We start from the raw sequence: 27,042 nt of genomic DNA on the forward strand, positions 1-27,042 counted from the left end.
TGAAACAGAGAGTTATACCATGCCGTTGCATACTTTTAAGCTCAGATTTTTGATCACCCTTAATGGGTGTACCTTAACTTACCTCTCGATGGAACGACGACGCCTCCTGCCCAGGGATTCAAACGACTCCATGTTCCATTCGCACACAGCCGGCTCACAGGGACCCAGGCAGTACTTGACATTGCACTGGAAGATGACACCGTAGCTCTCCGTGAACCGGAAGGCCTCGTATGTGGACTGCAGGGCATTGCCGTCGGCGGTGAAGCCGGGGAAGATGGTGGGATCGGTGGGGCAGCCGTCGTCGTCGATGATCTTGAAGCTGGTGCGGGCATCCTTGGCCATGGCCACACAAGATCGAGCAAAGATGCCATAGGGAGCTGTATGTTCAGAGAAACCGATTAATAAGATAGCCCCTTGAGTGGCACCCTCCATACTCCACACTCACTGTCTTCGGGGATCTCGATGCGGAAGTTGAGGCGATCTCCAATGCGCACAGTCTCCACCTCGCGCTGTCGTGTGTCCAGAATGCGGATCCTTGGTGGTGGAGCCTCCGGTGACGAGTTGATGTGGATCATCTCCGGGTCGCGGATGGGCATCATGCCGAAGGTGATGTTCTTCGAGCTCATGTCGTACGTGCACTTAACCTTGTAGATCTTGTCGGCCTTGGTCATCACCACGCTGTGATGCTGCAGCACCACTGTGTTGGAGTAGACACCAGTCTGTAATGCCGAGTGATAAGTTACTTTTCTGCACAGGTTCCAATGATCTCTCATTACTCACCACACTCTGTGTGTTACAATCCTGTCCAGCCATGGTCAGATCCAAACGGAAGGCATCCGAGTTGATGACATCGATGTTGCAAGTCTCCGAGCGACCCAAAGCGTAGATACGTCCATTGAAGGGCTTGTTGGTGCGCACCTGCACGGCAATCCTGGTGTCCTTGCAGTGCACGGAAACTAGAAAAAAAAAACCAAAACGATGAGGCAATGATCCCCTCCTAGATTCAATCAAGACTCACCATCGTAGCAAGTTCCGGTCTTGTCGCAGTTGACGTCATTGCGGGTCAAGTTGGTCAGGTTGGGGTCCTCAATGGTGTCCAGGCTAACGGGCAGGGTGTCGATCTTGTCGAGAGTTCCGGGCGGAGAACCAGCTCCCGCACCGGCGGCCTTCTCGCACTGATTCTCAAAGTACTGACCAATGGGCTCGCCATGATCGATCAGCGGGCGCTCGTGATTCAAATAGGTGGATGGACCATCGGGCAGGGTCTTGTGATCCAAGTGGTACAGTCGGCAATTGTACTGGGCTCCCTGGGGCTGGCCCAGATACAGGAAGGAGCGGCACAGGAACTCGGATTCAATCTCACAGGCCAAACGGCAGGCGGACTCGGAGGTGACCTGAAGTTCCTTGTCGGTATAGTAGTGCAGACCCACATACTGGGCCACCTTCTCCTCGGAGACGCCCATCTTTTGGGCATTGCCAAACGAACGAGTGTTCTTACAGGCCTGAGCGGGCTTCAGGCAGAGATTCTCAAAGTAATCCGTACCCTGGGCATCCACCAGCTGGACAAACTGGCCGGAACTGCGTCGGTCGGAGTCGCTGAGCACACACTTCATGTTGTTGTAGTCGTACTCCACCGAACGGCAGACGAAGCGTCGCTCATTGAGGCAGGCGGACAGACAGGCCTCCTTGGTGCTGGTGTAGATCAGGGCATTGTCCAGGCCACGGATCACCTTGTTGGGCACCCGCTCGAAGCTCCAAGGACGATGGCAGACATTCTCGCTGCGCAGCTGCAACTTCACCATGTAGTACATGTTGGCGCTCCTTTGCGGAGCTGCCGAAGGATTGGCCGCCGAGGAGTCGTTCTGCAGCTGGCAGTGGGTCTCCTGCGATGGCGACAGGGGATTCACCACGAAACTGAAGGCCGCCGCCTGGCAATCCGCCTCCTCGCGACACCATCCCTGGCACTCGTACAGGGACAGGTTCTTCACGCTGTAGTACGTGTTGCCTGGAAAATCGAAGTCCGTCAGCTTCTCGAAGGCCATCCGAGCATTGATTTGACCGGGCAAAGCCACCAGGAGGACCAACACGGCGGAGAGGAGCAGCGGACCCATGTGGAGACCCATGTGCGCCGAAGATCGGTTGGGATTTCTCCTACTCTCGGCTGACTGCATTGCGTTCTGGAAATGAAAAGTCAAAGTAAGGGGTTTAGTAATGCATTACTTCTAAAGGAAATAGCTCTAAATATATATCAACCCTACGGAACTATCAAAAGGTACTAAAGACCATGGAACATAAGTGAGTGGATCGCACATTCTTTACAAGTGAACCAATCTTCTTGCCCAGAAGTTAAGTGTTGAGTGCTACTTCCTTTCCTCACCTTCCTGACCAGCAATCTCCGCCCCTTTCGTTCCACTTCTCTAACTGCCAGTGCTGACAGCCACCATTTGAATGGAGGAGCTTTGGCCATAGATCAAAACGGGCAGAGGGGTACTAAGTAGGGGGACCAGAAAGTGGTTAGTGCCTCGCAGCTGAGGTGGTTCAGTGGTGCAGTGGCTACTACTTCCGCCCTTGGAGTGGCCCATTACACGCTTAACTAAGCGCCGAACCACCGAACCAATAAAACCGAGCCACAACAGCTCTCATTCCGCAGACCAGTTCGTTGGCTCAAGTGCAAGACATCTTCCCACATCCATGTACACATCAAACTCTTTGACTTTCCACAGACTTTAATGAGCTGTCCAAATGGGGAAGGGGTTTTTTGGAAGGAGATTGGGAAGGGGAATGTGAATGTGAATGGGAAGAGGGCTACGTTTTATTGACGATCTGCGGTTTGAGCTTCTAACGGCCCACTCCATTCCCGTTCCACAAATCCTATTCCTATTCCCCTATACCAATAGCAATTCCAATTCCAATCTCTGGCAGCCGCTGCGCAAAACAACATTTTGGCATTCTTGTGGTTTCGTTACCATTGGAGCAGGCAGCAGCAAATTGCTTTCTGCGGACAGAGCCAGCCCATCTGGGTAATCCAACCCGTCCACCGTACCAACCAATTGACCCCGGATGGTGCATGGCGGTTCAGGAAGTTGACCTGCAGGTGCAAAAGGAGCGAATGGTTGCCATGTGGTGCCTGCTCATGTGCCAATAAGTGGGTGGTCCCCACCCAAGAAAAGCGAAATCGAATCGGTGGGGAATGAGTTTCTTATGCAGTGAATGGGTTATTGATATTCTGAGTAATTCACTCAATCGGTAATGAGTAACTTATGGGTGATGTTACTTATTCATGAGTTGGGTAGTAGTGTTAATGAGATCCTTGTGGTGTGGATGGTTTATTGATATTCTGGGTAATTCTTTATATCAGTAATATGTAACTAAAGGTTGATGTTGCTTATTCATAAGTGGGAAACGAGTATGAATGAGTGGATGGTTTATTGATATTTTGGGTAATTCATTCAATGAGTAATGAGTAACTTACTTATTCATAAGTGGGTAATGAGTATAAATGAGTTCCTTGTGGAGTGATGGTTTACTCATACTCTAAGTAATTCATTCAATTATTAATGAGTAACTTATGGGTAATGATCTATAACATAAGTAATTTAGCATGCATTGAGTGCAATTATCATATATTGATCATTTACCGTTCCCAGTTAAACAAGTTAAATGGGTTAATCCTTTCCCAGGCTGAGTTATTCATCTAATGGCACACCAATTCGGTTAATTATTCAGCATACATTCATTCGACGGCCTGAGGGGCTGTATCCATTTGATTCATTCATTCATCCCGAGTCATGGATTATTTAACTGCATGCATTTGCATTCATTTATTCATTTCGCAGTGCCGTCTACAAATGGTCAAAGTCTTGCGGAAGCTAATGCCATATATGTTAGCCAGCTGTTGGCCATAGCCTCCTCTCCATCGACTTCTTAGCTCCCTTTTGGCAATGGCAATGGTACTGGTAGTGGTGCCTCTTTTTCCACCTCCCGCACTGACTTATAGAGCGGCATTTAAGTCGAAATTTATGGGTTTTTAAACGCCCCCCATAAGAAGTGGTTGGGGGGATTCGTAGAAGGAGGTGGAGGGCAGATCGCCGTGGCCCCCAAGGCAATTATATTTACATATTCAATTCAATTTGTTTTGCGAAAATTGTCCAGAAACGACAGAAACGGACACAAAACTTGCAGTTGGCGTTGGACTTGCAGATGGAGTTGGAGCTGGAGTTGGGCACTGCCAATGCAATTATTTCATGCACTTCCATTTCCCCCGCCGAACCGCCCTCTATAATCATAGACCTCGGAACGTGGCCATTACCAGCGATATTAAACCAGCCCAACACGAGCTGCAAATGGCCAAATGAAAACCGAGAATCGTTGCCACACAGCACAAAAGCCGCAGATGGTTTTACGTTTTTAGCCAAGCCTATGGAAATGATATACTTTAACTTAGGGTTTTTCTCCCTGTGCACTGAGTATTTGGAATGGGAAATGGCAAGCGATATAGCCGGGGCATCGAATTCTCCGCGGGCCAGTGCCAAATGTTGCCCGTTGCCGGCGTGTCCGATTGCAGGGCAACATCAGCAACATCGACAGCGACATCAGCAACATCAGCAGCAGCATCTGCAGCAGCAACAACATTAAACAGCGACAACAAATGTTCTGTATGCTGTATGAAATAGGTGGCAAAGACAGCGAAGAATGCCCGCTGATGTTGCTGTTGCAACTTGCGATCCCCCTCGAAGCGCACGACAGCAACAACGGCAACAACTGCGACAGCGACAAGAGCAACTGCAACAAGAGCAGCAATAGCAACAACAGCAGCAACAGCAGCAACAGCAACATCAGCAACCCGCAGCATCGCCAGCAGCAACTCAACGGGAGCCAAACTGAAATTGTCGTTGCCCCAGCTGCAACTTGTGTTGCATCTTCTGCAGCAACAGCAGCAACATCTGCGATTGCTCTCGTTTTGCATGGCCCAGGACAAAAAAAAAACCGGGGATGGGGCAGGATTAATGTCCAAAAGTCAGAACAGACAATGCGACACAAGTCCAAGTAAATACCTTAAATTACTTGGTACTGATTTTTAATTATCCTTGAACAAAAAAACAACTTTGAAATGAAATCAATGTGATCTAAGAGTTCTTATCACTTAGACGGTTTAATAACCATATATCAGCTTAATTCGCTGGAATTCCCTTATAATATATGTTCTTAAGGTTTTCGAGATATTATCATTTCTTTTTCGCATACTCCCTCTTGGAGAATCTACCGAATCCAGAGCTTGAGCAAATGAAATGCATTTGAAACGAGGCAAAGGGAACACTGGGCCCTAACAGAAGCCAATTACAAAGGGCCCAGCCAGATTGTAGAGATCTAAGGGCCGAGATATATATTGCCCAGAGATTCACCCTGGACATCTCCGGCTGTTGACGTCATTGTTGCAGATTTGCTGACTCTGGTTCTCTGGCTCTGTCTTCAGTTTCTTCGGGTGGCTTCTTCTGCAGAAGAATTGCAATTGGCCCCCGACGATTGCCAGCTCACGAATCTTGTTATTTATAGCCGGTGTTGGGTTTATTTTTGGCCTCCGTTTTGCGTCCTTGACCATTTCTAATTTGAGGGTCCCATCATTTCTGGCATTTGCCTACTGCAATTATAGAATCCTCAAGGTTCATGAAGGTCACCACCCCGCAATGCCAACTGTTTGTGTTGTTTCTTCTCTTGGTTTTTTTGTTTTTACTGCGAATGGTAATTATATAGCCGGGAATCGGAGATCGATGGACTGCAGCGCTTCTCATCAGCTGGTGGCCATCTCAAATGGTCAATGGTCAGTGCTGGCACGCCCCCTTTAGCCTCCGCCTCTTTGGCCCCTCTCTGTTTTTTTTTTCTTTTTTTTTTTTTTTTTCTTTTTACTTTGGTCAATTCTTGTGGCCAGTGGCGCGTACTTGGATTTAAGTTGGCTACCCGGTAATCAAGAAAATTTGCAGTTACGACGGGGATGGGATGGGAAAGGAAAGGAACGGGGGGAAACGGGAACGAAACGGAATCGAAACGAATCGCAGAGAGAGAGCCGAGGTCCCGAAGAGGGGTCTTCAAAAGGTTATCATTAGGCACGCTTACTTTTGCCATCTTCCACTCATTCGCATTCTCATTCTTGTTCGGGACCTCTAATTACGCCAAAGAGAAAAGCCAGAGAACGGCAATTGCATCATAAGCATATACGAAACTATATGAATAACGAAAAGAAACGAAATGAAACGAAAAGAAAATAAAAGAAGAATGGACCTGATCAGTGATCACATCATTAGAGAGTGAAGGGAAAAATGAAAAAGAACGCATGATGAAAGGTCAAGGGGGCTTGGCTTACACTAATGACAATGACCAGTGAAAGTAGCTTGGTCAATTAGACAACATGTGGAGATTTCCATTTCTTTTGCAGCGAGAAGAATCAACTCCCACTCTTCAGTGACAGTCACAGTGACAGTCACATTTACGGCCACAGTCACAGTCACGGCATAACCAATTAAACGGAGATGAGCAGGAAACAGTAAATGCCAAATAATTGGTCATGCCAAATCCAATGCGATTTGCCTGTCAATCAAAGGAATTTTTCATATCATACAAGATCGAAGAAGGAGCGCAGATTCAAAAAGGGGGAAGGCTGGATGGCATCCTCGACCATTCACTTTGCACACGATGCTAAAACTAAAATAACCTCTGGAGTGCACACGATTTCTGGTTTTCAGTCACAGTCACTGTCAATAGCAAAGTGCCAACTTGGAAATGCAAACACTCACCGCCAAAGGAATTATGAGGCTTCAAGACGGTTCTATTGAGTACCCAGTATTTATTAAGCCTAAGTGTTATACCAAACCATCTATAATTTATATATAATATCGTTACAGGGATTTTATTCGATTGATAATAAAGTAATATCTATATTTTGATATTGAAAATTTAAGTTGAATACGAAAATCAAGGGAACCCTGTACCTTGTGGACCCCATAACTCCATTTCAGCGTTCTTTTCTCGTTATGAGTGTGAACGGATGTCAGTCCGTCTGTCTGATGTCTTTTGGCCCTGTCTTTTGGTGTTTGCCTGTCCACTCGATCAATTGGCGCAAAAGGAAATGGGAAACAGCAAATATACACACATTCGCCCAGGAGAAACCTTTTCATTTAATGCAATTTGTTGCTGTTGTTGTCACAACACGCGAATGTGATGGTTACACTAGAAGAAAAGCTCACCTCAAATATGAAAAATATATCGATTAATATCAAAAATATGAGGTTCAAAATCATTTTTAAAGTTCCATAAAAAGAAGAAGTAAAATAGTTTATGGAAGTTCATCATTAATTTAATGTATTAACATATCATCACAATGATCCTGTTTATTTAATATCGTTTAGATGGTTCAGTATTATTTCTTCTAAAAAGTATTTTTGGCGAACTACATACAACTTCCTCTATTTTAGCCTATTTATAAGATGTATTTCGATCAAATAAATATTCTAGAAAATATCATAATGGGGATGTTAAAAGTTCCAGAAGAAGTAGTTATATGACCTTTTTAATTGGTTCGACTTATAGAGGCTCATCGTAAACCTAATGTACCATTATCATGGTGACTTTTCTTTCTGTGCAGTGGAAAAGGAGGGAGACAGAACACACTCAATCACTTAGTTGGTGGTAAAAGCCCCTTGTTCCTCGACTTTTTCCACGTTATGCTGGCACCTCTCTCGCTGCATTTTGCAATTATGTAATTTTCAATCATCGCCGGCTTAAAGATGCGCACTGCGAAAACGTGCAGCCGACCAAAGTTGAAGCACCTGCCATGCACCATGCGTGCTGCAACTCCCCTTTTCCCATTTTTCCTATCCACATATACATATATATATGTATATATGTACCTATATAGGATGGGGCTTTTGTAATAGAAGTGCGAAGCAGCAATAATTGCTATCGAACAATGGAAGCGTTGGCCAGCTTTTCCTTGCCCAGCTGGCTTTTCCCACTCGGAATTCCCACTTTTCTCAGGCTGTCGTTCTCATTCCCATCCTCAGGTGGTCAAACGTGCATTTAAGCCTGCTTCTAAACGAAAATATTAAAAGTTATAATTAAAAAAAAAAAGAAAAAGCCAGAAAGAGAGATGGGCACTTGAGTGGCCAAATTAAATGGAACGCCAGATCAAAGTGCTTGCCAGTGTTCGTTGAAAATATGTTCTATACGTTTTTTAATTTGGAGCAGACATTTTACGCCATCATCCTCATCCAGAAATCATGCCAAGGCGCCATCTATTAGACCGCACATGTACCATTAAGAACCGTTACCAATCTAATCGAGTTGACACCCACTTAGTGATAGGAATCCGGGGGTAAAAACAGGGCGGGGAGCTACTAAATTTGATCACCCATATGATATGGCAAAAGAAAACTAATCAAAAGAGTTACAAGGTCTGGAGTTGTTCAACGAAGATGGAAAAACCATTAGAATGAAGATATAGTCAGTTATCAGGTAGCAATGTTTGGTAGAAATTTTATAACTAATACCTTTGAAATGTTCAAGAAAATGTTTAGAATGTAGAATTCTAGGATTCTAAGTTCTTTTTTTTAAAAGGGTGTAAAATCTGATGTTACCCACTGCAAGGGCATAGTGTAATAGCCCACAAAATCAAGTTGGCCAACAAGAACAAGGCTAAGAGAAAGGTGCCGCTCCCCAAAAAACATAAATAGGAAAAAAGGGGGGGGGGGGGGGGGGGGGGGGAGAATTTTCGCGGACAATGTTCTTTGGGCATGTGAAAAATGGTTGCAGCTGTTTGGCTCTTTGTTTTTGTTTGGTGGCTGCCCGTTGTTGCCTTTTTTTGTTTTTGGTTAGAACCGGAAATTTATTGCATAACAAGTTGGCAGAAACGATATCCTCTTCTGGAGGAGCTGCCTCAAGGTTGTTGCAGCGCACACATAGCAACATGTGGGGAGTTATTTGAAAGTGCTGCCCCATCGACGATGCAGGCAACAAGATATGCAACACGGCAGTCCAGGTCCAGGCAGATTCGAAGGGGGTTTCAGGGTGGGGGGCAATCCATGGGCGGGACAGCAAACGGGTGTGGTTCCAAACCTCCTGGTCAGCCGATGGAACGTGCAACATTCAGCAGAAAACGAAAAAGAAACCCAAACATTTCATAAATTCTTCGCCACGGCATAAATGTTTTGAATGTTGTTCTTCTTTTTCTTCGCTCCAGATGCCTATCGATAAGGGGGGGGGATACTACGGGCTGTACCAGGGGGATCCCAAGGGGGGACCTATAGGTAACCGTCTTTGGCCCCACTCTTTTTGGCAGTTGTCTCATCAATCGCTCATTGTCAGTTGGACCGAAAAGCACCGAAAGAAATTAACCATATCCATTATGAAGAGTGTTTTAATGATATTGCATTAACTATTATAAGCCATTCAAAATTTTAGACTACATAACACCTTAAGATGGTTTTCTAATATTGATTCTTTATCTTTGAAGGCATTACTTTTAATAAAATATTGTATTTACCATTATAAGCTATTTCAGAGATTCGTAAAAAACTCTCTACAAGATCGTTTCTGGATCATTACTTTTAATAGAAAACGATTCTGGATTCTGCAATCAGCTGTTGCTATAATTTCGATTAACTTTTTTGAGCAGTGCAAAAGAGACTTTTCGTTCTTGGAATCAGGATGGGATGGCGGGCACTTCGTTCCCGGCTCTTTCGCGGAAGTTGGCCAACAAAAGCCATTAGCCAAAGAGCCAAAGAGTTGCACTGAAAGATGGAGATGGGAAGATGGCTGTGGCTGTGGCTCTGGCTGAGAGACTGAAACCGAAGATGAGGTTGAGGATGAGCATGAGGATGAGTAGAGGATTGGGGCTGGCAACAAAGAACAGGAGTCATTAGAGGCGCATTTGAGGCCGCGGAATGTGTCGGAGCCGCAGAGACCAGAGAAACTCTCTCTCTATGCTGGAAGACTGAAGACCAAAGAACGAAGACTGGAGACTGGAGACTCCAACTCCGACTCCAACTTCAACTTCAACATCAAGTTTCAAGTGGCGGGCAAAAGAACGTTGCATGATTTATGGCAATTATGAGCAGCAACCTCCAGTTTTGCCACGCCAAGAGTAGAAATGATGATGATGACACGGGGCAAAGGGGCCACAGAGTAGTAAGCTACAAAACTGCAAGTGCAGGCTTCAAAGTTTCAGCAATTAATTGCAATTGTGGGCCCTAAAATGTGGGCATGGTCAGGGAAATCAGCGCTGGAATGCCCGGCAAATGGAGGCAAAAAGCCAGCCGCCAAACCGCTGTAGTCATCATCCATTGCTCGGATGAGGATCACCATCAGCGAATGCTGGAATGCCAGTCAGAGTTCCGATCTGGAGAGTCTCAAGTTCAGATAAATGAGAGGTGATCTCTTGGAGAGGCGACTTCCTTGCGATCGCTCAAAGATTCTAAGATCAAAGAAAGTGGTTCCTGGAATCTAATGGATTTAGGACTATTGAAGAACAGATCAGTGCTCTTCTGATGATCAGGTTTGGTTACCTTGTACCCTATAACAAATATTGTGTGGTATATATGTTAAGGAATGTCCCAACTATCACTCCTGGCGAAACACACATCAATTCTAGGCCATCATCTCCCCGGGGACGCTCCACATTCCCACACCAGGAATCCTCCCGATTCTTCCCACTGATCCGCCTCCAGATTGGAAGAGCCCCATTGCTCATCGATCAACGAGTCGAAAAAGAGATAGGGAACTGTCAGGCGGCATCATAATCGAGATTGTCCAGCGGATCGCATCGGCATCACTTTGTGGTTGACATCTCTGTTCGCTGCGATCTCGGTTCTTGGTTCTCTGTCCTGCGTTCCTGCATTCTGCACTCCCCGTTTTGCCCAGTTTTCCAAGGGGGCTATCTGGGATGCATGTATTTTTAGCCATCTATCTTGGCCACTGGCTCGTGGAACACGGCTCATTACAACGCGACCGACACTTGGCCGACAAAACAACTACCGCATCTGCATATGGATAACCCATTTGGGTGTGGACCTGGCGCTAGACATCCACATCCTCGGAATCACAATCGGCTTGGATGGGCTGGGGTTGGCTGGATGGCTGGTTGGTCCGGCCCTGGTGCGGTAGCCCTCATTAAAAATATTTGCAATTTAAAGAGGAAAACAAGAGGCTCTTCTCTTACTGACCACTTCGGCCTATTTTTAAATGCAAAACTCGCGCCGTCGCACGACAAGACAATCAGGACATGGAAATAATTGAATGCGCCAGGCTGCAAGTCGGGCTGAATAATAAATGGGAAGGGGTGGCTTACACTGCCAGAAATGCCTTACGTTATAAACAAATAAATCTTAAACTTAACATGAAATGTAAATAATATATTTAACTGGATAGACTAGTTAAGTTATTAACTACTTGCGCGAAGAATACAGAATTCTTAATTTGCAATTACCCAAATTATTTCTCCCTGTGCATTTAGGCTTAACTTGGCCACAGAAGCCAGTGGAATGGCAAATGGCAGCAGATGAAGATGACCAATTTGCTGCAACATGTGCAACGGCCAAACCCCGAGACCGATAAGCAAATGTAAACCAACTGGCCACAGTTGCCCCTTCTTGGCCACAAACTTAAGTTCGCCTAAGTGGCCCATTGTGGCTCATTTTGTAGTTTGTGCAATTTTAAGAACAACATTTAATTAAAGGCAGCCTTGGGATGAGGGGTTCTTGGGGGAGGCAGTACGTGACGTCCACCTGATCAAGTGACTCTAATGTGTGTGTTTCTATCTCTCCTTGGATTTTTATTTCCTACTCGTGTCCACTGGGAAAAAGTCAGTGCATTTTGCTATTAAATAGTTCCTTTCAAAGATATACTTTGGATTAATATTTAATAATTTGTAAAATAATATTGCTATTGAAATTAGCCCCTTAAACTTTGGAATGGTACTGGTATTTCTTCGACATATTTTTGGAAAAGCTAATAAATATCTTTTAAGTATTAGCAAACAGCTTCTTTTTCTACAGAATTTTTAAGTTCGTTTAGGTGAAAAGCTTTTTAATTGGCCATAATAGTTATTTGGACAAGACAAACCTTTCAAAAACTTTTTCAATCTAAATATTTGCTTGGCTAATTTTAAAGAATAGGTTTCTATTGAAAAGAAAACTTTTTCCATTAATTTTTTTAGCTATAGCTGCCCACAAAAATATTGACTTCAGCCAAATAGAGGGACACAAAACAAAAGACTTAGGCAACGAACTTGGCTGAAAATCGAGTCAAAGATTGCGGATTAGCTGAAAGACCAAGAGATACCGTTTCGTTTCATTCCGTTCCGTTTCGCTGCTAACTGTTCAAGGCGATTAGGCCAAATTACCAACATTTTTCCAACAATTATGGGCCATTATTGGACCAATTAGATGCCCGCTCTCAAATGAAATGCGCAAACAAATTGAAATTGAAAGAAAGTCGTATGCAAATTTGTGCGTAGCAGGTGAGAAGAAGTTGAAGTTGATGGCAGTCGAAGTCGAAGTCGAAGAGGAAGCGGCATTCGCTAGATAAACAAGCCAAACGAGAAGATGCGGGCTTACTGAATACCGAATACAGACTACAGAATATGGAATACAGAATACAGAATACAGAAGATCGGGGGGCTGGGGAAGTGCTATTTGTTTAAGTTGGCTTTAACAGCTTGCGGACGTTCGCCGTTAGTTGACCTGGTTAACTGTCAGTTGAATGAGCGATAGAGAAACGGGGCGGCGGCTTATACTTGTACTTGTGCTATCCACAATTTGAATGCTCAAAATTTCAAACAGCCAACAGATGGCCAAAAGGTCGCAACCCTCCGCCTTGAACCCACACACAAAAAATGAAATGAGCCAGTAGAGAATATGAAAAAAAAAATAAACAACGCACGTACTTAGGAAAGATGATCAAAGGCTCTCGTCGGGATTAGGATTAGGAGGAGGTGGATTTGGCAGGGGGCGGGGCAGGGGCAGGGGCGGGGGCAGGAGGCGTGGCCAGGCACTGTCATTAGCCAGCCCTCGACCCACTGGAGATGTTCATACGATAATGCTGTTTGCTCAATTCACTTCGCTCTCCAGTCTTATACTACACAGAAAAAAATAGATCTTAATATAATCACGATGCAGTAGTTTTGAGAAGATTTTGTTGAAAGATATTATATATTTTTCCCTGTGTAGGCTTATCCCATCTCTCTCGTTTGGTTGCATGTTAATGACGCACAATTGCAGGCTGCAACATCAGCAACATTGCTGGAGAAAAAACGCATTGGAATGCCAACAATGGCAACTTGGGCCCATTATACTCCAATGGACCCCACGTCTGTCGCATTAGCCGATTTTGTCGATTTAGTTGCGGCTAGTTATACGCCTAGAAAACTGAAAAAAAACAAACTGAAAAGCCCAACGAAGACAAGCTGGCACCACCTCCCATTTCTGCCCACTCCTTTCTTCTGGTGCGTGGCCCATTGGATTTGTTTTGGCCATGTTTTCTTTTTAGCCATGAGATGAGTGCTAATGATGAGGCCTGCCCTACGCTGTTCCCCCGTAATTGACCTTTTCTTTGACGACTCTATCCTTGCCGCAATCTTTCTCTTTCTTTGCCACTTTCATTGTTATCCGAAACACAAAATCTAAGCGAAAAGTACATGACTCGCGCTTAATCGAACATTTCTGTGGTTATTAACTATAATCGGTTGTTATCTTTTATCGATATTACATATCGAAATTTCTATGAATTGTAAACTTTCCTTTTGATAAGTGGTATTACTCATTATTTCCTATCTTCTTAGCTTTTAATATATTATTGCCAAGGCATGCCTCTCTTTAAAAGAGACATTCAACGAGTTGTACTGATAGAATCCCTAGACCTATCGAATTAATCGCCGATTATCTGGAGAGGATGTCTCCACCATTTCCTAATGCCATCGAACGTCTGTCCCATGGGATCGATCAAACAATCGGCGATAATTTTTTTTGCCTGGGTGAAAATTTTTCCACTTTTCGCTCAGGTGTCGAATGGCTTGGATGTGCTGCTTGGATTGGGAAAGTGCGTTGTGTGAGTATTACCCACCATCCTCCCCATTCCCATCGACCATGTTCTTCCGCCAAATCACACTCAATTGCAGTAGGAGAGGTTGGAGAGTCTGAAATGCTGGGATCGAGAAGTGGGAGCCCGAGTCGGGAAAGCGGTCACATGGAAGTAGGCCAAGTTCTGGCCAACACACACATACTTAATCGTACATACAGACACGTCGCCACTGGCGGTTTCGGTTTGGGTTTGGGTTTTGGCGAAGCCATGTCAAAGATTCCGCCATTTGGGACTGAATTTAAGCTGCAATCTCTTGGACTGGGGCATGCAAATCCGTTCAAATGCTGCAATTGGATGTGGGTCAGGCGGATATTCCATTTGGCTGGGTCCACTTGGGTCCACCGATCTTGGACACTTGCTCCCCCGGTTCCTTTTCCCACTCGAGGTTGGGGCCGAGGTGTTTGGGAAGTTGGCTGAATCAAACCAGTTCCCAAGCCATCTTTCTTTCGCTCTTTCCTGTGCCTTTTCTCTACACAGAATAGGTATGCTTATGTTTTCTTTGAATTTCTTAAACAGAAATCAAAAGAGACCACAGTCATAAAATTAATATTACTGATATGATATCATCTAAAGGAATACAAATGTTTTCCTATGTTAAGGAATGACCTTGTTTTTTTCTCTCTGTATGTCTCGATTGTCACTTCTCCTTCTCTTTCTCAATTGAGAAAATGAGTTTGTGCGGTTTCTCGGTTCGGTTTCCTTCTCGACTCGCTTTTTATGCCGCTGGTAATCATAATGATGAGAATGGAATCTCACGTATTTATGCCAGGCATTAATCGGTTATAGGTGCCACAAAGCTGTTCACAGACACCAATTGAAGAGGCACTACTTAGAAAACTGGATGTGTTACCGGGACCCGTTTAATGTGTAAACCATAAATCTGCAGTTTCATTTGCTACCTTTCATTCCGAGTTGGCCATGTTTATTACCTGTAATTTCTCCTGCCTTGCGGTTAAATTTATAAGATGATGCTTACGCTTGAGATGGTCTCATTAATCGGACGATTTAACGAGCTAGTATCGACTTGTATTTTTTATTTAAGCACCTCTTTTTACACTTAGCTACTCGTATAACATTTATTCCCCATCATAGAATTTCGATATTTGTAGTGGCCTAAAAAGTTTTGATTCAATCGAAACAAAAAAAAACGATTTTTTCGATACACAAGTTATCGTAAACTGCAGAGTTTCTTCTACTAATTTAAAGTTTATAATGGGTTTCTTTAAAAAATGTTAACTTTGGCACTAAATAGAGACACTCATTTGATTTACAGGAAATCCTATTATCGTTTCTTTGCACAGTTTCTCTTTGGCCAATCAACTGTCAATCGATCAGATTCTGTCATCGATTTCCTAAACGCTTAACTTTTGCTGCTCTAGTTTCAAAAATTTTCACCACAACTATTTGGTGTTCGTTTTTGTGCTAATTGCCAACTAAATTTTGCTGCTTTCCGGCTGCTTGTCTTTTGCATTTTCGTTCACTTTTTTTTTCGCTTGTCACTCGAATGTGGAGCGACCTAACCCAAATGCTCATTATGCGCGGTGCAGTGCCAACTGGGATAGCCCCCTTTCCAAAGATTTTCCCTTGTTTTCCCCCCTTTTACCCACGACTACGTGCCTTGTCAAAAGGTTTCAACTTTTTTTCCCCCACATTTGTCGCTTGAGAACTTTTCATTTTCATTTCCCTCGGACGGAGGGAGAGGGGCAGAAGTTTATTATGCGCATCGCTGTTTGGCACGACCTAAGACAATCTGGCCCACAGAAGACCTGTGTACCAAATTTCCAGCCGAGAAACCACCTCATTCACATGCTACTCAGGCCCTGCTGACTTGGACTTGGACTTGCATTTGGATTTTGGTGTGGCGTTGGACATGGCCAGAGGTGGAGTGGAATCGGAGGCGATGGGAAGTGGGAAGTGGGAGGAGGAGCCGAGATCGTGGCACGCCGACATGTGACTGCGATCTCCAAGAGCTGTGACTTCGTGGGCACAGTGGTTCACAAATGATTGTGAAAAACTGAATATTTTTGGTACAGAAAACTCCTATTTACTATAAAAAAATATTTTAAAAAAAACTAACAGAGAAAACAATCCAGAAACATTGTTCTTGAATTGAGAACATTGTTCTAAAATTGAGAACATTCGTTCTTAAAATCCGTGTAAGTACATTTTGGTATCAATATAAGAACGAAATGGTAAGAAGAGAACAGTTAAATTGAGTTTATTTAACAACTTTTTGATAAGTATACACTAAGGACTGAACTAATAGTTTATTTGTACACACAATGTACTTAAATACCGTCAATTCAACTTGATTCGAGCAAAATAAGAACATTCTTAACTTAAAAATGTCGTTCTATTTTTAAGAACATTTTCAACTCAGATGAGAACGTCAGAATTTTCTCTGTGAAGGAAATACATTTAAGAAATGTAGTATTATGGAAATATTTATATTCTACTGATACAGAAAACTTCTATTTGTTATAAGAACTTGCAAAAACCAAACGAAATACATTTAAACTATATAGTGTTTTGGAAAATTCGGATTCTTTTGTAACACCCTAATACATTTAAAAAAATTCTGAATAAGATTACTGCACACAAGAATCATTTTACTTCTCTTCCCATTATTTTGCTTACTTAAAAACGAAATCGATTCCATTGTACGACAGGCCATTATTGTTGTTGTCATAACATATGCCAAATGAATATGGCCAAGTACAACACCAACAATTGGCAATAGGCAGCAGCATAAATGGTAGAAAAAGGGAAGTCATGAAGCCAATGGACAATGACAATCGCCCTCCGCCCATTTTATTTATCACTTATGTCGATATTCTTGACTTTGAGTCCAGCTTTAGAGAAACCATAAACCAAAAAAACATTAAAAAAAAATATTTAAGTTACAACCTTCCTTAAATTATATTTTATTTTATTTGGTTTCGTATATCAAAATGTAAAACATTCTATGTATTTTGAAAAATTGCAGAACAAATTGAATTTTTGTATTCCAAAATTTCTTTGTGGTTTAAAAAATAAGCAAAACAATTTCGATATTTTTAAAATACTTTTTAAAAATAAGAAATTATGCTTTTTATTGTTAATTTATTAATATTTATGCTTATTAATTTTGTTTAGCTATTTATCTATAGTAAACGAAAATTGTTCCATTTAAAAAATCTTTTTGTTTTTTTTTCTGTGCATAATATATATGTGTGAGTCGTATTTATACTGACATGCATGTTTCGTTTCGATTCGTGAAAACGTGCCTGACATGCAGAGAATTCAATAAATAAAATAAAATGAATTTGGTGAAAGCGAGAACTTTGGGGGGCGGCAAAGCAGAAGTCGTGTTGCTGCTAATGGCCTCCCCCGTCCGCCCCCTCATAACAACCCACTCCCCCACTCCCTCCCCTTTTTTTGGGATTTTCCCATGGATCTCTATTTTCGTACTTCTTTGTTTTTATGGTTCAAACGCGCCTCACGCCTCGCCAAAAAAAAAAAACGACTATCATAAATCAATCAAGAAGAATAGTAAAACAAGAGGAACGAAAGGAGGCGGTCCAGAAAACAATATAGAAACCATCAGACTAATTAAAAAAAATGACCAACGAAAGCAAAAACGCTAAACGAAATGGAAATTTCTTTAAGCCAAACAAATTTTTGCCTACCTGATTTGCTTTCGATTTCTTCTGGGTCTTCAACGTCTTCTTCTGAAAGTACAAACAGAAAATAATAATGAGCAAATTTGTATGTGGGTTGTTTAGGCAAACAATAGAAAATAGAAAACAATATGATAAATGAGTCAAAAGAAATGGTAAGCACTTCTTTTGCTCAATTTTAATGAGTTTACAAAAAGGGCCATAAAAAGGCTATCAAACAAATGGTGGGCAAAAAACTAGATATACATATATATCCCAATAAAAACCCACATCAGCTTAAAAACCGTTAGCAAATGACACACGACACGTTTTTTTTTCAAGGCACAGGGGGCGTATACCTAGTATTTAGGTTGCTTATGGGGGTATACAAGCAAAAAAGAGCGGGAAAAAGTCTTTTTGACCGTGACATAGAGATAAAAATGCAGAAGACAGGAAAATGTAGGGAAGGTACAAATTTAGTTGGCTTTCCGCACAAAGATCATATTTAGAAAAGAGCCAAAGTGAGTGGGAAAATGAGTGAAAGTTAAGTACTTTACATAAATCATGCTTATTAGGGTTACCTCAATAAATTCTAGAGGGTTAAGTAGTTAAAATCCTCATACAGTTTCCTTAAAAAGCTTTTAACAAGCTCTTTGGAAATCAAAAGCTTAAATATTAAAAACAAATTGGGAAACTACGAGTTCCATTGCAAAATTATTTATCCGGAATATAGAGTTCCTTGGTTTCTCACCGGCTTAAATTACTTTTTGTGGTTCTGGGCAATCATAATCTTCGCCTGCTTCTTCATAAACCCATTTACCCCTGCCTTTTGGCAGACTCATCTCTATAAACAAAGCCCATCAATCTTGTGATCTAATCAAAAGCCACCGATCGAAGCTCGTAGATCACACTAAATTTTTGTGGTTTGCTGCAGTTTTCTACGCGAAGTCTATATCTATACAGTTCTAACGGTAAGTCGCAGCTCATCCATAACATTTTTTGTTTTTTTTTTAAACCTTTTTTCGATTGTTAAATCAGGGGGAAGAAAAGAGAGAAAAAAAAACCGAAACTGAATTGCGTTCGCTCTGCATAAATTGCGGTCCAGAAAAGTCTCCCTCTGGCCAGTCTTTTGGCCACTTTGCAAGTCTTTATAATAAACCAAAAAAAAACAAAAAAAAAATCGAGGAAAGAAAAGAAAAAAGAGCAGGGCCAAGGCAAAGAAAAGAAAAATATGTTATGCATGGCAATTTTCCATTTTGAGGCCTCCGACTTTGTCTAATGTCATGTATTATCCGAGGGGAGGCGAAAAAAGAAGAATAAGCCAAGTGTCCAGAAGGCCAGGTCCATTGTCTTTCCTTATTTTTTTTCTTTTCTTTTCTTGACTTTTTTTTCCTCTTTGTGGGCAGGGCGCTAGCCAAAAGTGAAATATTTCAAACACCAAGTCGTGTCGCATTCCCAGAGATCTCTGCCCCCTCCTATAAGTCGTATCTTCAAGATGCAGATTGCCATTTTTTTTTCTGTTCTTCAGGCTGCCTTTCTGGTGTGTTTGCAGTGTCATCTTTGCTTGAGTAAACAGAGCAGCACAAATGGAGAAAGGGTTGCAGAGGAGATTCTACGCGAAGAGGCGTCTTCTGGGCAGCGAAGATTTGCATTTGCCCCGCAGATGGATCTTCTTTTGTTCGGCCTTCTCATGTATGCAAATCCCGGCAAGATTTAATGGTCACACACAACGGATATGGATATGGCCAGATGGTTAGACGGTTAGAAGGTTCTTTTTATCCATTCTAATCAATTCAATTACACTTCAAGTCCTTCAGATAATTGCAATGGCGGAGATAGGGTCAGGAAGTTAAGAACATGAACTGAACATAAAGATAATTTGTATGGCAATGGGAAGAGTTCTTCTGAAGGAGTGTAATAACTTACTTCAACTTTGAAGTAAATGTGGAAAAGAAGTGTTAAGATTACGAAGGGCTTCCAAAGGTTTTTACTTTAGCTTTTCTATAAAGAAATAGAACAGAGATTTTGGCCATCGTACTTCAGGTACTTTGTAAAATCCAATCATAGGCTTAGGAATTCATGTTGACTTAGTTATAATTAAATCTATTAAGACCCTTATTATAAAGGTCTTATTGTAAACTCTGCCATCTCTTAACTCAATGCTACATTCGAACTATAAATAGAAAACCATTATTTTAATATCTGTAGACGTTCGTGTGAATATATTTCAAGGACCTCCCCTGGACTTTGTTAGCAAGCCATTCTGCTCCAGATCTCCTGAAATTCCCCATGGGTTTCGATCTCTGTGCTGTACAAACGATGTCTCTTTCTTGGTCCTCTATTTTCGCCATGTGTTTCCAGCTGCTGTTGATTTTTTTGGCCATTAAATTCGAGCAGCGACGACATTACCCAAATGGCTGACATGGCCGGGACATTGATGATGTGGATGTGGATGTGGATGTGGACCCCAGAATCTAGAGTCCAGTATCCAGTATCCAGTATCCCGCATCCAGTATCCAGAATCCAGAGCCCCCAGACTAAAGTTCTCCTCGGGGATCGCTTGTGCGATCTTTGGGTTTCTCGTTGTTCGGTTGTTCGGTTGTTCGTTTGGTTGTTTTGGCTTGTTCTAATTGTTGTTTTACCTCGTTCGTTTGGCGTTTGCGTGTGTGATGGGTCGGTATACATAGATATAGCAATGCCTATATAGTGCCTGCATATCTTCTGGCTCCTCCGGTTCGGTTCGGTTTGGTTTGGGTGTTTAACTGCGATTTGAGTCACGTTTCATTACTCGTGATGCCAGACAGTAATCACTTGATTTTCCAAGCGGCTTTCTTGTTCCAAGGAGTTGCTAGTTGCCAGTTGCTCTTGGTGTTGCTGCTGTTGCTGCTGCTGCTGCTGTCACAGACCAGATCAGACACGGAAAGCTGGCCAACTGGCTGGCCAACAGACCTTGGCCAAAAGGTGCTACCAAAAGCGGCAGCAAAATGGCACACAAATCTTGTTAGGCAAGTACAACAGCAACATCACAGCAGCAACATGGATTCTTCGCCGGGTTTTAGGGGTATTCTTTGGGGGTCATAAATAGAGCTTTGCACTTACGCTACACAAGAAGAAAAGGGGCTGAAGATAACTCTTTAATAAGTAAATATTAAAGAATATGTATACATATATTGCAATCAACCTATAACCAAGAATCAATGCATTTCGGAATCTAATTCAATGAGATTTGTGTTTCATACATATTTAAAAATAATATTTTTAGCATATTAATTTGAGATATTGATTTTTCTCAGTGCCACGTGACTCACGAGTTCGTGCCCTCGGAGGATTTGGAGTTGCCAATGGCCAGTTGCTTCTAATTTGGTTTTTATGCTTTGATCTCGTGACGCTTGTCATTGCGGTCACTCGCACATAAAGAGAGCCAGATAAAGTGGGGGCTTAAAGGAGGGAAAAGGGTGGATAAAAGGTGGCCAAGGGGGGGGCCAAATTGCCGGCGACGCCAGCGATAATCAATTAACCTGGCTCACTGGGCAGTCGCCTTCGGATGTGGCCGAGATGTTGCTGCGGTGCATGCCGCATGTTGCATGTTGCTGCGGGGATAACCAATGGATTCGCCGCTGGAGTCCTCCTCCCCACAAAATCTCCGCCGTTGATGAAGTTTTCCGCTGACTTTGATTGCGGTTGAATTTTCATCGCCACATTTTCCCGCGACTAGGAATTCTTTTTTTTTTTTTTTTCAATTTTCCTTTTTTGCGGTTAACCTCGAAATGAGGCCCAAAGAAAATTCCGCAATTGCTTTTCATGGAAAAACTCAAGGCGCATTTAAATTTCTTCTGGAAGAACGCAACATGTACTTAAGATTTTTTACGCTTTTCTATATTTCCACCGGCTCACTTACAATATTTATAATTATAATTTGGGTGCAGTTAAATCATAGCATTAATGTTGCGGTATATTTTGAGAACATTACCATGGTTTTGTAGGCTATATGATACCCTAACGAAGTCTAAGTTTCCCATTTCCTTGTGGAGAAAATCGTTAAGTACACATAAATTGTTAACAGATTGTTTGGCGATAAAGCGATTGAAAGTCTGGGCAGATTTGTGGGCGAGTCGTCGGTGGGCGATTTTCCATCGCGTGCGACATTTGACTTCGTTTTCGGCTTTGACTCCTTTTTCGACTCGGTCTTTTGGCCATTTTTTTTCCCAGTACGAGTAGGTCCGCCTTTCTTCCTGCCACTCTTCATCTGATTTTACATGGCACGTACCGCAGATTTGTTTTTCTTTTTTTGTTTTTAACAATTTTCTGTTGCTGTTTATTTTTTGTTTTTGGGCAGAGAGGCAAGAAGGAAAGGCTTTGGAGGCCCAAAAAAGACGGCAGCTGGCCAAAGCCAAGTCATCCGAGTTGGCCTCCACTCTTAAGTAGGTTAATTTTGACCGGTTTGTCTTCGTCTTCTCGTCTTGTCTCCATCTCTCTTCTCTTCTCCGAGTCTCAAGCGGGGTAGACATTCTCAATTTCTCAGTTTGTCCGTGGTCGCTGATGTTCCTGATTGACTGGCGACTTGGGACTGCGGCATTTGCCTGATTAACCCAAGTTTCAGCTGCTTTAATGAGGCAGCCACATGTCGCCTGGCTGCTCACCCCTGGATTTTCCTTTAACAACTCTTGATTATCCCTCCAGTTCATTAGAGAGATCTTGTTGAAAAGTTTTTTTTTTAATAGCAGCCAGAAATTGATAGTAGCTATTATATTAACTATTAAATAACGAATTCTATAAGTACTATTATAATCTATGCAAGCAAAATGAGGCAAGCTAAGTCCAAAGATTGCTCTAAAGATCATACAAAAAGTGATTCTGATTCTAGAAAGCATTTCTCTTTTCTTTATAAGCAGAAACGCGAGGGAGACAGATGCCTAATTCTCGCTGCGAATGAGTTGGCTAAAGACTTGTAAGACCCGCTCTACTCGATAAGCCTTATTTGAGATCTGCGGCAATTTCTTCTTTCTATTTCAGCCCGATGACGCTAATAATGATGTTGCACATAGCAATGATCGTGATCATCGCGATCATTATGATCAAGTTGGTCAGCACAGCGTGGAAATGGAACAGATTTGAACGGAGCGGAGCGGATCGGATCGGAGCATTTGTCGCCATGAAATCATGTTAGAAATTTGAGACAAATTTCTTTGTCGTTTGCTTTCAAATTGCTTTTGGCCATTTTGCTGTTGGCGACGGCTAACGGCAATCAAATGGCAAACGGAATCAGAACGGAATGCCAAAAACCGGAACGGAATGGAATGGAATGCATTGACTAGGGAATCTAAGGAGTATAGGTTCTCTTATAAAATGTTAGAAAAAATCAAAGTAATTAAAAATTTATTGCATTTAAAACAGATCTAAACCACAAAAGGCTGTTTAGCCTCGAAAAATTTTAGCCTGCGAAACGATATAGAATGAAATTAAAAGTTTTCCTTAAAAATGCTGGCGTATCTTAAGTGGAATGTAGGGTCTGATCTATAACTGATTGAAAATCGATGTAGCGAATTATTTAAATTCTTCGGCAGTGGGATTTTCAGCCAAGGCTGCTAGTTTGAACCCCACTCCATTTGGATTCCACCTTCTCTATCATCTCAATACTCCCCACTACCCCCACCTTCGTTACCTTATCCCAAACCCTTTGCTTGATTTATGGAACCATTCGGATCACTCAATAAGCGACTTCTTCTTGGGGCCTTTCGACACTTTCCGTCGAGTGCTGGCCAAGATCGGTAGATATACCACGGGGAATGGAATGGGGAATCGGAAATCGGGGAGGAATGCACCACGATGGTTTCATATATTTACATAGCCATCAGCCCCAGTTAGCACTTGGCTTAACCCACAAATGGACAGGGCCTGTGCGACTTGGAAGCGGGTCACATGTAGCCCATCCAGCTGCCAAAGGGTTAAGGCTGAGGTTGGTGGGCTGTGGTTTGTAGTTTGTAGTTTGACTTGACTTGACTTTGGCTTTGGCTTTGGCCAACATCAGAGTCAAAGTCACAGTCGTTTTGGCCTCGCTGCCTTAACAGGCGAAAAAGCGACCAGAACGGAGAGTGCACTTAGAGAAATGGTATCTAAATTACAGAATAAAGGGGAGTTGAAGAAATGAAGCACTAAAAATTCGAATTTTAAGTCAATCAATTTCACAAAATTGTAATATGGAGAGATGATGTTAAATGAAAATCCACTTCAGATCATCAGAAACCAATTAGTAAACATGATATATTTTTTTTTTGCATAATTTCTTTCTGAATTTTCTCCGCGTGCACCACCTATAGTGGACTCTATATCCAGTCGCTGGTTATCTTCGTCTTGGTCGTCTGCCCCTTTAGCATAAAACATAAATAGCAACTGCATTCAAATGAGTCTGACAAACAAACTGAGAAACTGAGAAACTGAGGGGCTGTGTGGCGTGGATGAAAAATGCAAATGCTTAGACCATGTTGGGTTCGAGATGTCGGTTTCTGTTTCTGTTTCTGTTTCTGGAGGGGCTAAGCCAGCCGAGCGTGGGCAGCTCCATAGATGGCGATGCCGCCTCAAAAGATGATGATGTCCTTTAGCCGCATTTGGGGATTTCGACGGCCCCTTTTCGGAGACCAAAGACCGAGGACCGGAGATCGAAGATCGTAGACCGAACATCGAAGATCGAACATCGCTGGAGAAAAAGCGACCGCTGAGCTCAGCAAATATTCAATAATTGCAATTATTTCTCATATTTAATGAAGCTCCTCGCTTCGGCCATCCGGAGTGATTTTTTTCCTTTAATGAGACTCCCAGTTGGCAATTTGGTCGCTCGTTTATGGCTAAATTGCTAAATTTGGCTCGACTGAAGGGGATTCAAGCTGAAGCTATTGAGCGTCCTTTGTTTTTCCAGTATTTCCTCTTCCTAATTTATTCTAAAAAATGTAACTTCTCTAGAATATCATAGTTTTAAATCCAAAATATTTGTATACAATTAGATAGTCAGCCCTCTAAGCTAATTTCGATTTTTTTCTTTGGATAACCATAGATTTTACATATATATTTCGATGCCTTTGTGATATATTTTTCTGAGTACCTCTGCCAGTTAGCTTCCCTTGAAGAGCTTTTGGCTCACTATCTAAGATCCCGGGCCGAACTTGGATTGAATTCCCGGTAATCGCTGGACAGAAATCTGGCCACGAAATGGGTCACGGAGAAAGACAGCTTGAGCGGATGGATGGATGGTCCCGGCTCTGGTGGCTCTGGATTTTTTTCTTTTATTTTTTTTCGGCAATTAAACAAGAACCAAACAGACTGTCAACCCTATTTGACTAACGCCAAGTCCGTGGAAAATCTGGCCCCAAGTTGGGGACGGTGAAGAGGAAACCAACCCGATGCCGATGCCATCGAGAAGAGTGGAAAAAGAGTGATGACAGACAGTCGGGCTGATTGACTGATGGGCCCTAAGTAACTGAAATTGCATAAGTCCGCCGCTAGTCCCCATCCTATTCGTATTCCTATTCCCAATTCCTTGGCGGATCCTCTGGGCTCTGGCTCTATTCCCGATGCGATTCGCTTTGGTTTTCTTTGCTTGGCTTTAATGCTAATCGAATGTCTCCCGTCTGGATCTTTGTCTTTTGGCCCCCATCCGCCTGTCAGTCAGTCAAAGATTCTGCTGCTGCCGAACGAAGATGAAGTTGGCAGTCCACACAAGATGGAGAATACTGTATACTAGAGCCCAAACAAACCTTCACCACACAGCTCGCTCGGTTTCATAAACTGAGCAAACAAATGAAAGCTGCCAGCCACCGTTGCTTCTGTTCTGCCGCCAAACGACTCTTTCTATTGAAAAAATGAAGAATATTTCTGGAGATTCTGTTAGGGTTTTCCATTATTAGATGTTGCGTGCCTTAATATTTCACAATGTTTACTACTCATGAACTAGGTTCTTAAGACTTTCTTATAAAGAACATTTTTGGATCTTAGTTTAAGGTATAGCAGTTTTAATTTTTACTATTATAGAGTTCATATTGTTCTGTTTTTCTTTCAAAATGTGCGGTTCTTGTTTGATTTATAACTTTACCCCAAGTCTTTCTTGTAAGCCCAGTGTTTTCCTTGTTCAAAGTGAAACTGTACAACAGACTATGGGTGCTTTGGGCCCCCGTAAATCAAAAATCGTTCTCATAATCTTGTCTTATCAGCGCCCCATCAACAGATTTCTCCCCTTTCTTTCTTTCTTTCTCCGGCATCTTTTACTTTCATGCTCAGCTGCTTGTTTTTCTATAGATGTTGCTATGTTGCTGCTGTGCTGTTGATGTTGCTGCTGTGCTGTTGTCCGTATTAGGCAGAGCTTATCTCATTGAGGTTTTTTTTTGGATGGATGGTAGGGGGGCTGGATAGATCTTAGATCTTAGAAGAGGGGGGTTTTGGAAACAAGCTGGAACACTGTGTGACAATTTGTAGTGCACAATGCCTGGCTTTGTTGCCCCCTCAGCCTGAGTCAATATTGCTGCCGTTACTCAGCTTGTTCTTCAGCCTTTTCTACCATATTTCTTCGTCTTTTTCCTTCGCCCGGGCCTGGTTATTTCTTCTTGACTTCTTTTCCTTGACGCTGTGCCTCTCTGGCTCTACGAAATTGCCCATAAAGTACAAAAATGTATGTGAATGGCCTTTGGCAACGGCTGTGGCGGCAAACTTCGCTTTTGCCATTTGCCATTGGCCAGTTCATGAAGAGCACACTTTTGTGGCCGCCGTTACTGCCGCACGCAATTTGGAATTTATTTACACAATAATTGGCAAGCTGAATCAATACAAAACGCTCTTGGCTGCCCACAAACAATAAATTAACAATTGCCACTTGATTGCTGAATAAAAAGTGATTACCAGCAGGGCAGGCAATCGATAAATGTAATTGAAAAGGTAAAAAGAAAATATAGCCAGAGAATACTAAAGAACAGAACAGAAGAACTGGAACTGGTACAGAAATCTATAGAATAATGGTCCACGGAATTAATCGATATCCACTTAGGGGTCATACAAACGTAATTGCTGGGAGGGGATGATATTCGATACCTGCTTATTTATGGAACGATTTCTACGGATTCTACGATTCTTCCATCTTCCTACACACACACTATTTACCCATTTTAACTTGCAGTGTATATCTCTGCAAACCGCTTTTACCACTGCACTTTGGTGCAAGCAATTTGGAATTTGATTCCGATTAAACTGACCATAATAAAAGATTTATGATTTCGCCTGAGAGCAATAGCAAATAGCA

General features: G+C 42.5%; 1 protein-coding gene across 4 annotated transcripts in view; it reads right to left on the reverse strand.

Moving 5' to 3' along the window:
* The window catches only part of LOC119557674, a 72,201-nt gene that overhangs the window by 1,295 nt on the left and 43,864 nt on the right, over positions 1-27,042 (reverse strand). For all 4 annotated transcript variants that reach the window (XM_037870544.1, XM_037870543.1, XM_037870542.1 and 1 more), the window contains exons 3-7: positions 17,793-17,834; positions 1,019-2,177; positions 781-956; positions 446-719; positions 83-377 (exon numbers count right to left, since the gene is read on the reverse strand). In XM_037870544.1, coding sequence (XP_037726472.1) covers positions 83-377; positions 446-719; positions 781-956; positions 1,019-2,171 — 1,898 coding nt within the window. In that variant the 5' untranslated portion in view covers positions 2,172-2,177; positions 17,793-17,834. The remainder of the gene's footprint in view (positions 1-82; positions 378-445; positions 720-780; positions 957-1,018; positions 2,178-17,792; positions 17,835-27,042) is intronic.

The sequence above is a fragment of the Drosophila subpulchrella genome, chromosome X, assembly GCF_014743375.2.
Source record: "Drosophila subpulchrella strain 33 F10 #4 breed RU33 chromosome X, RU_Dsub_v1.1 Primary Assembly, whole genome shotgun sequence".
Lineage (NCBI taxonomy): Eukaryota > Metazoa > Arthropoda > Insecta > Diptera > Drosophilidae > Drosophila > Drosophila subpulchrella.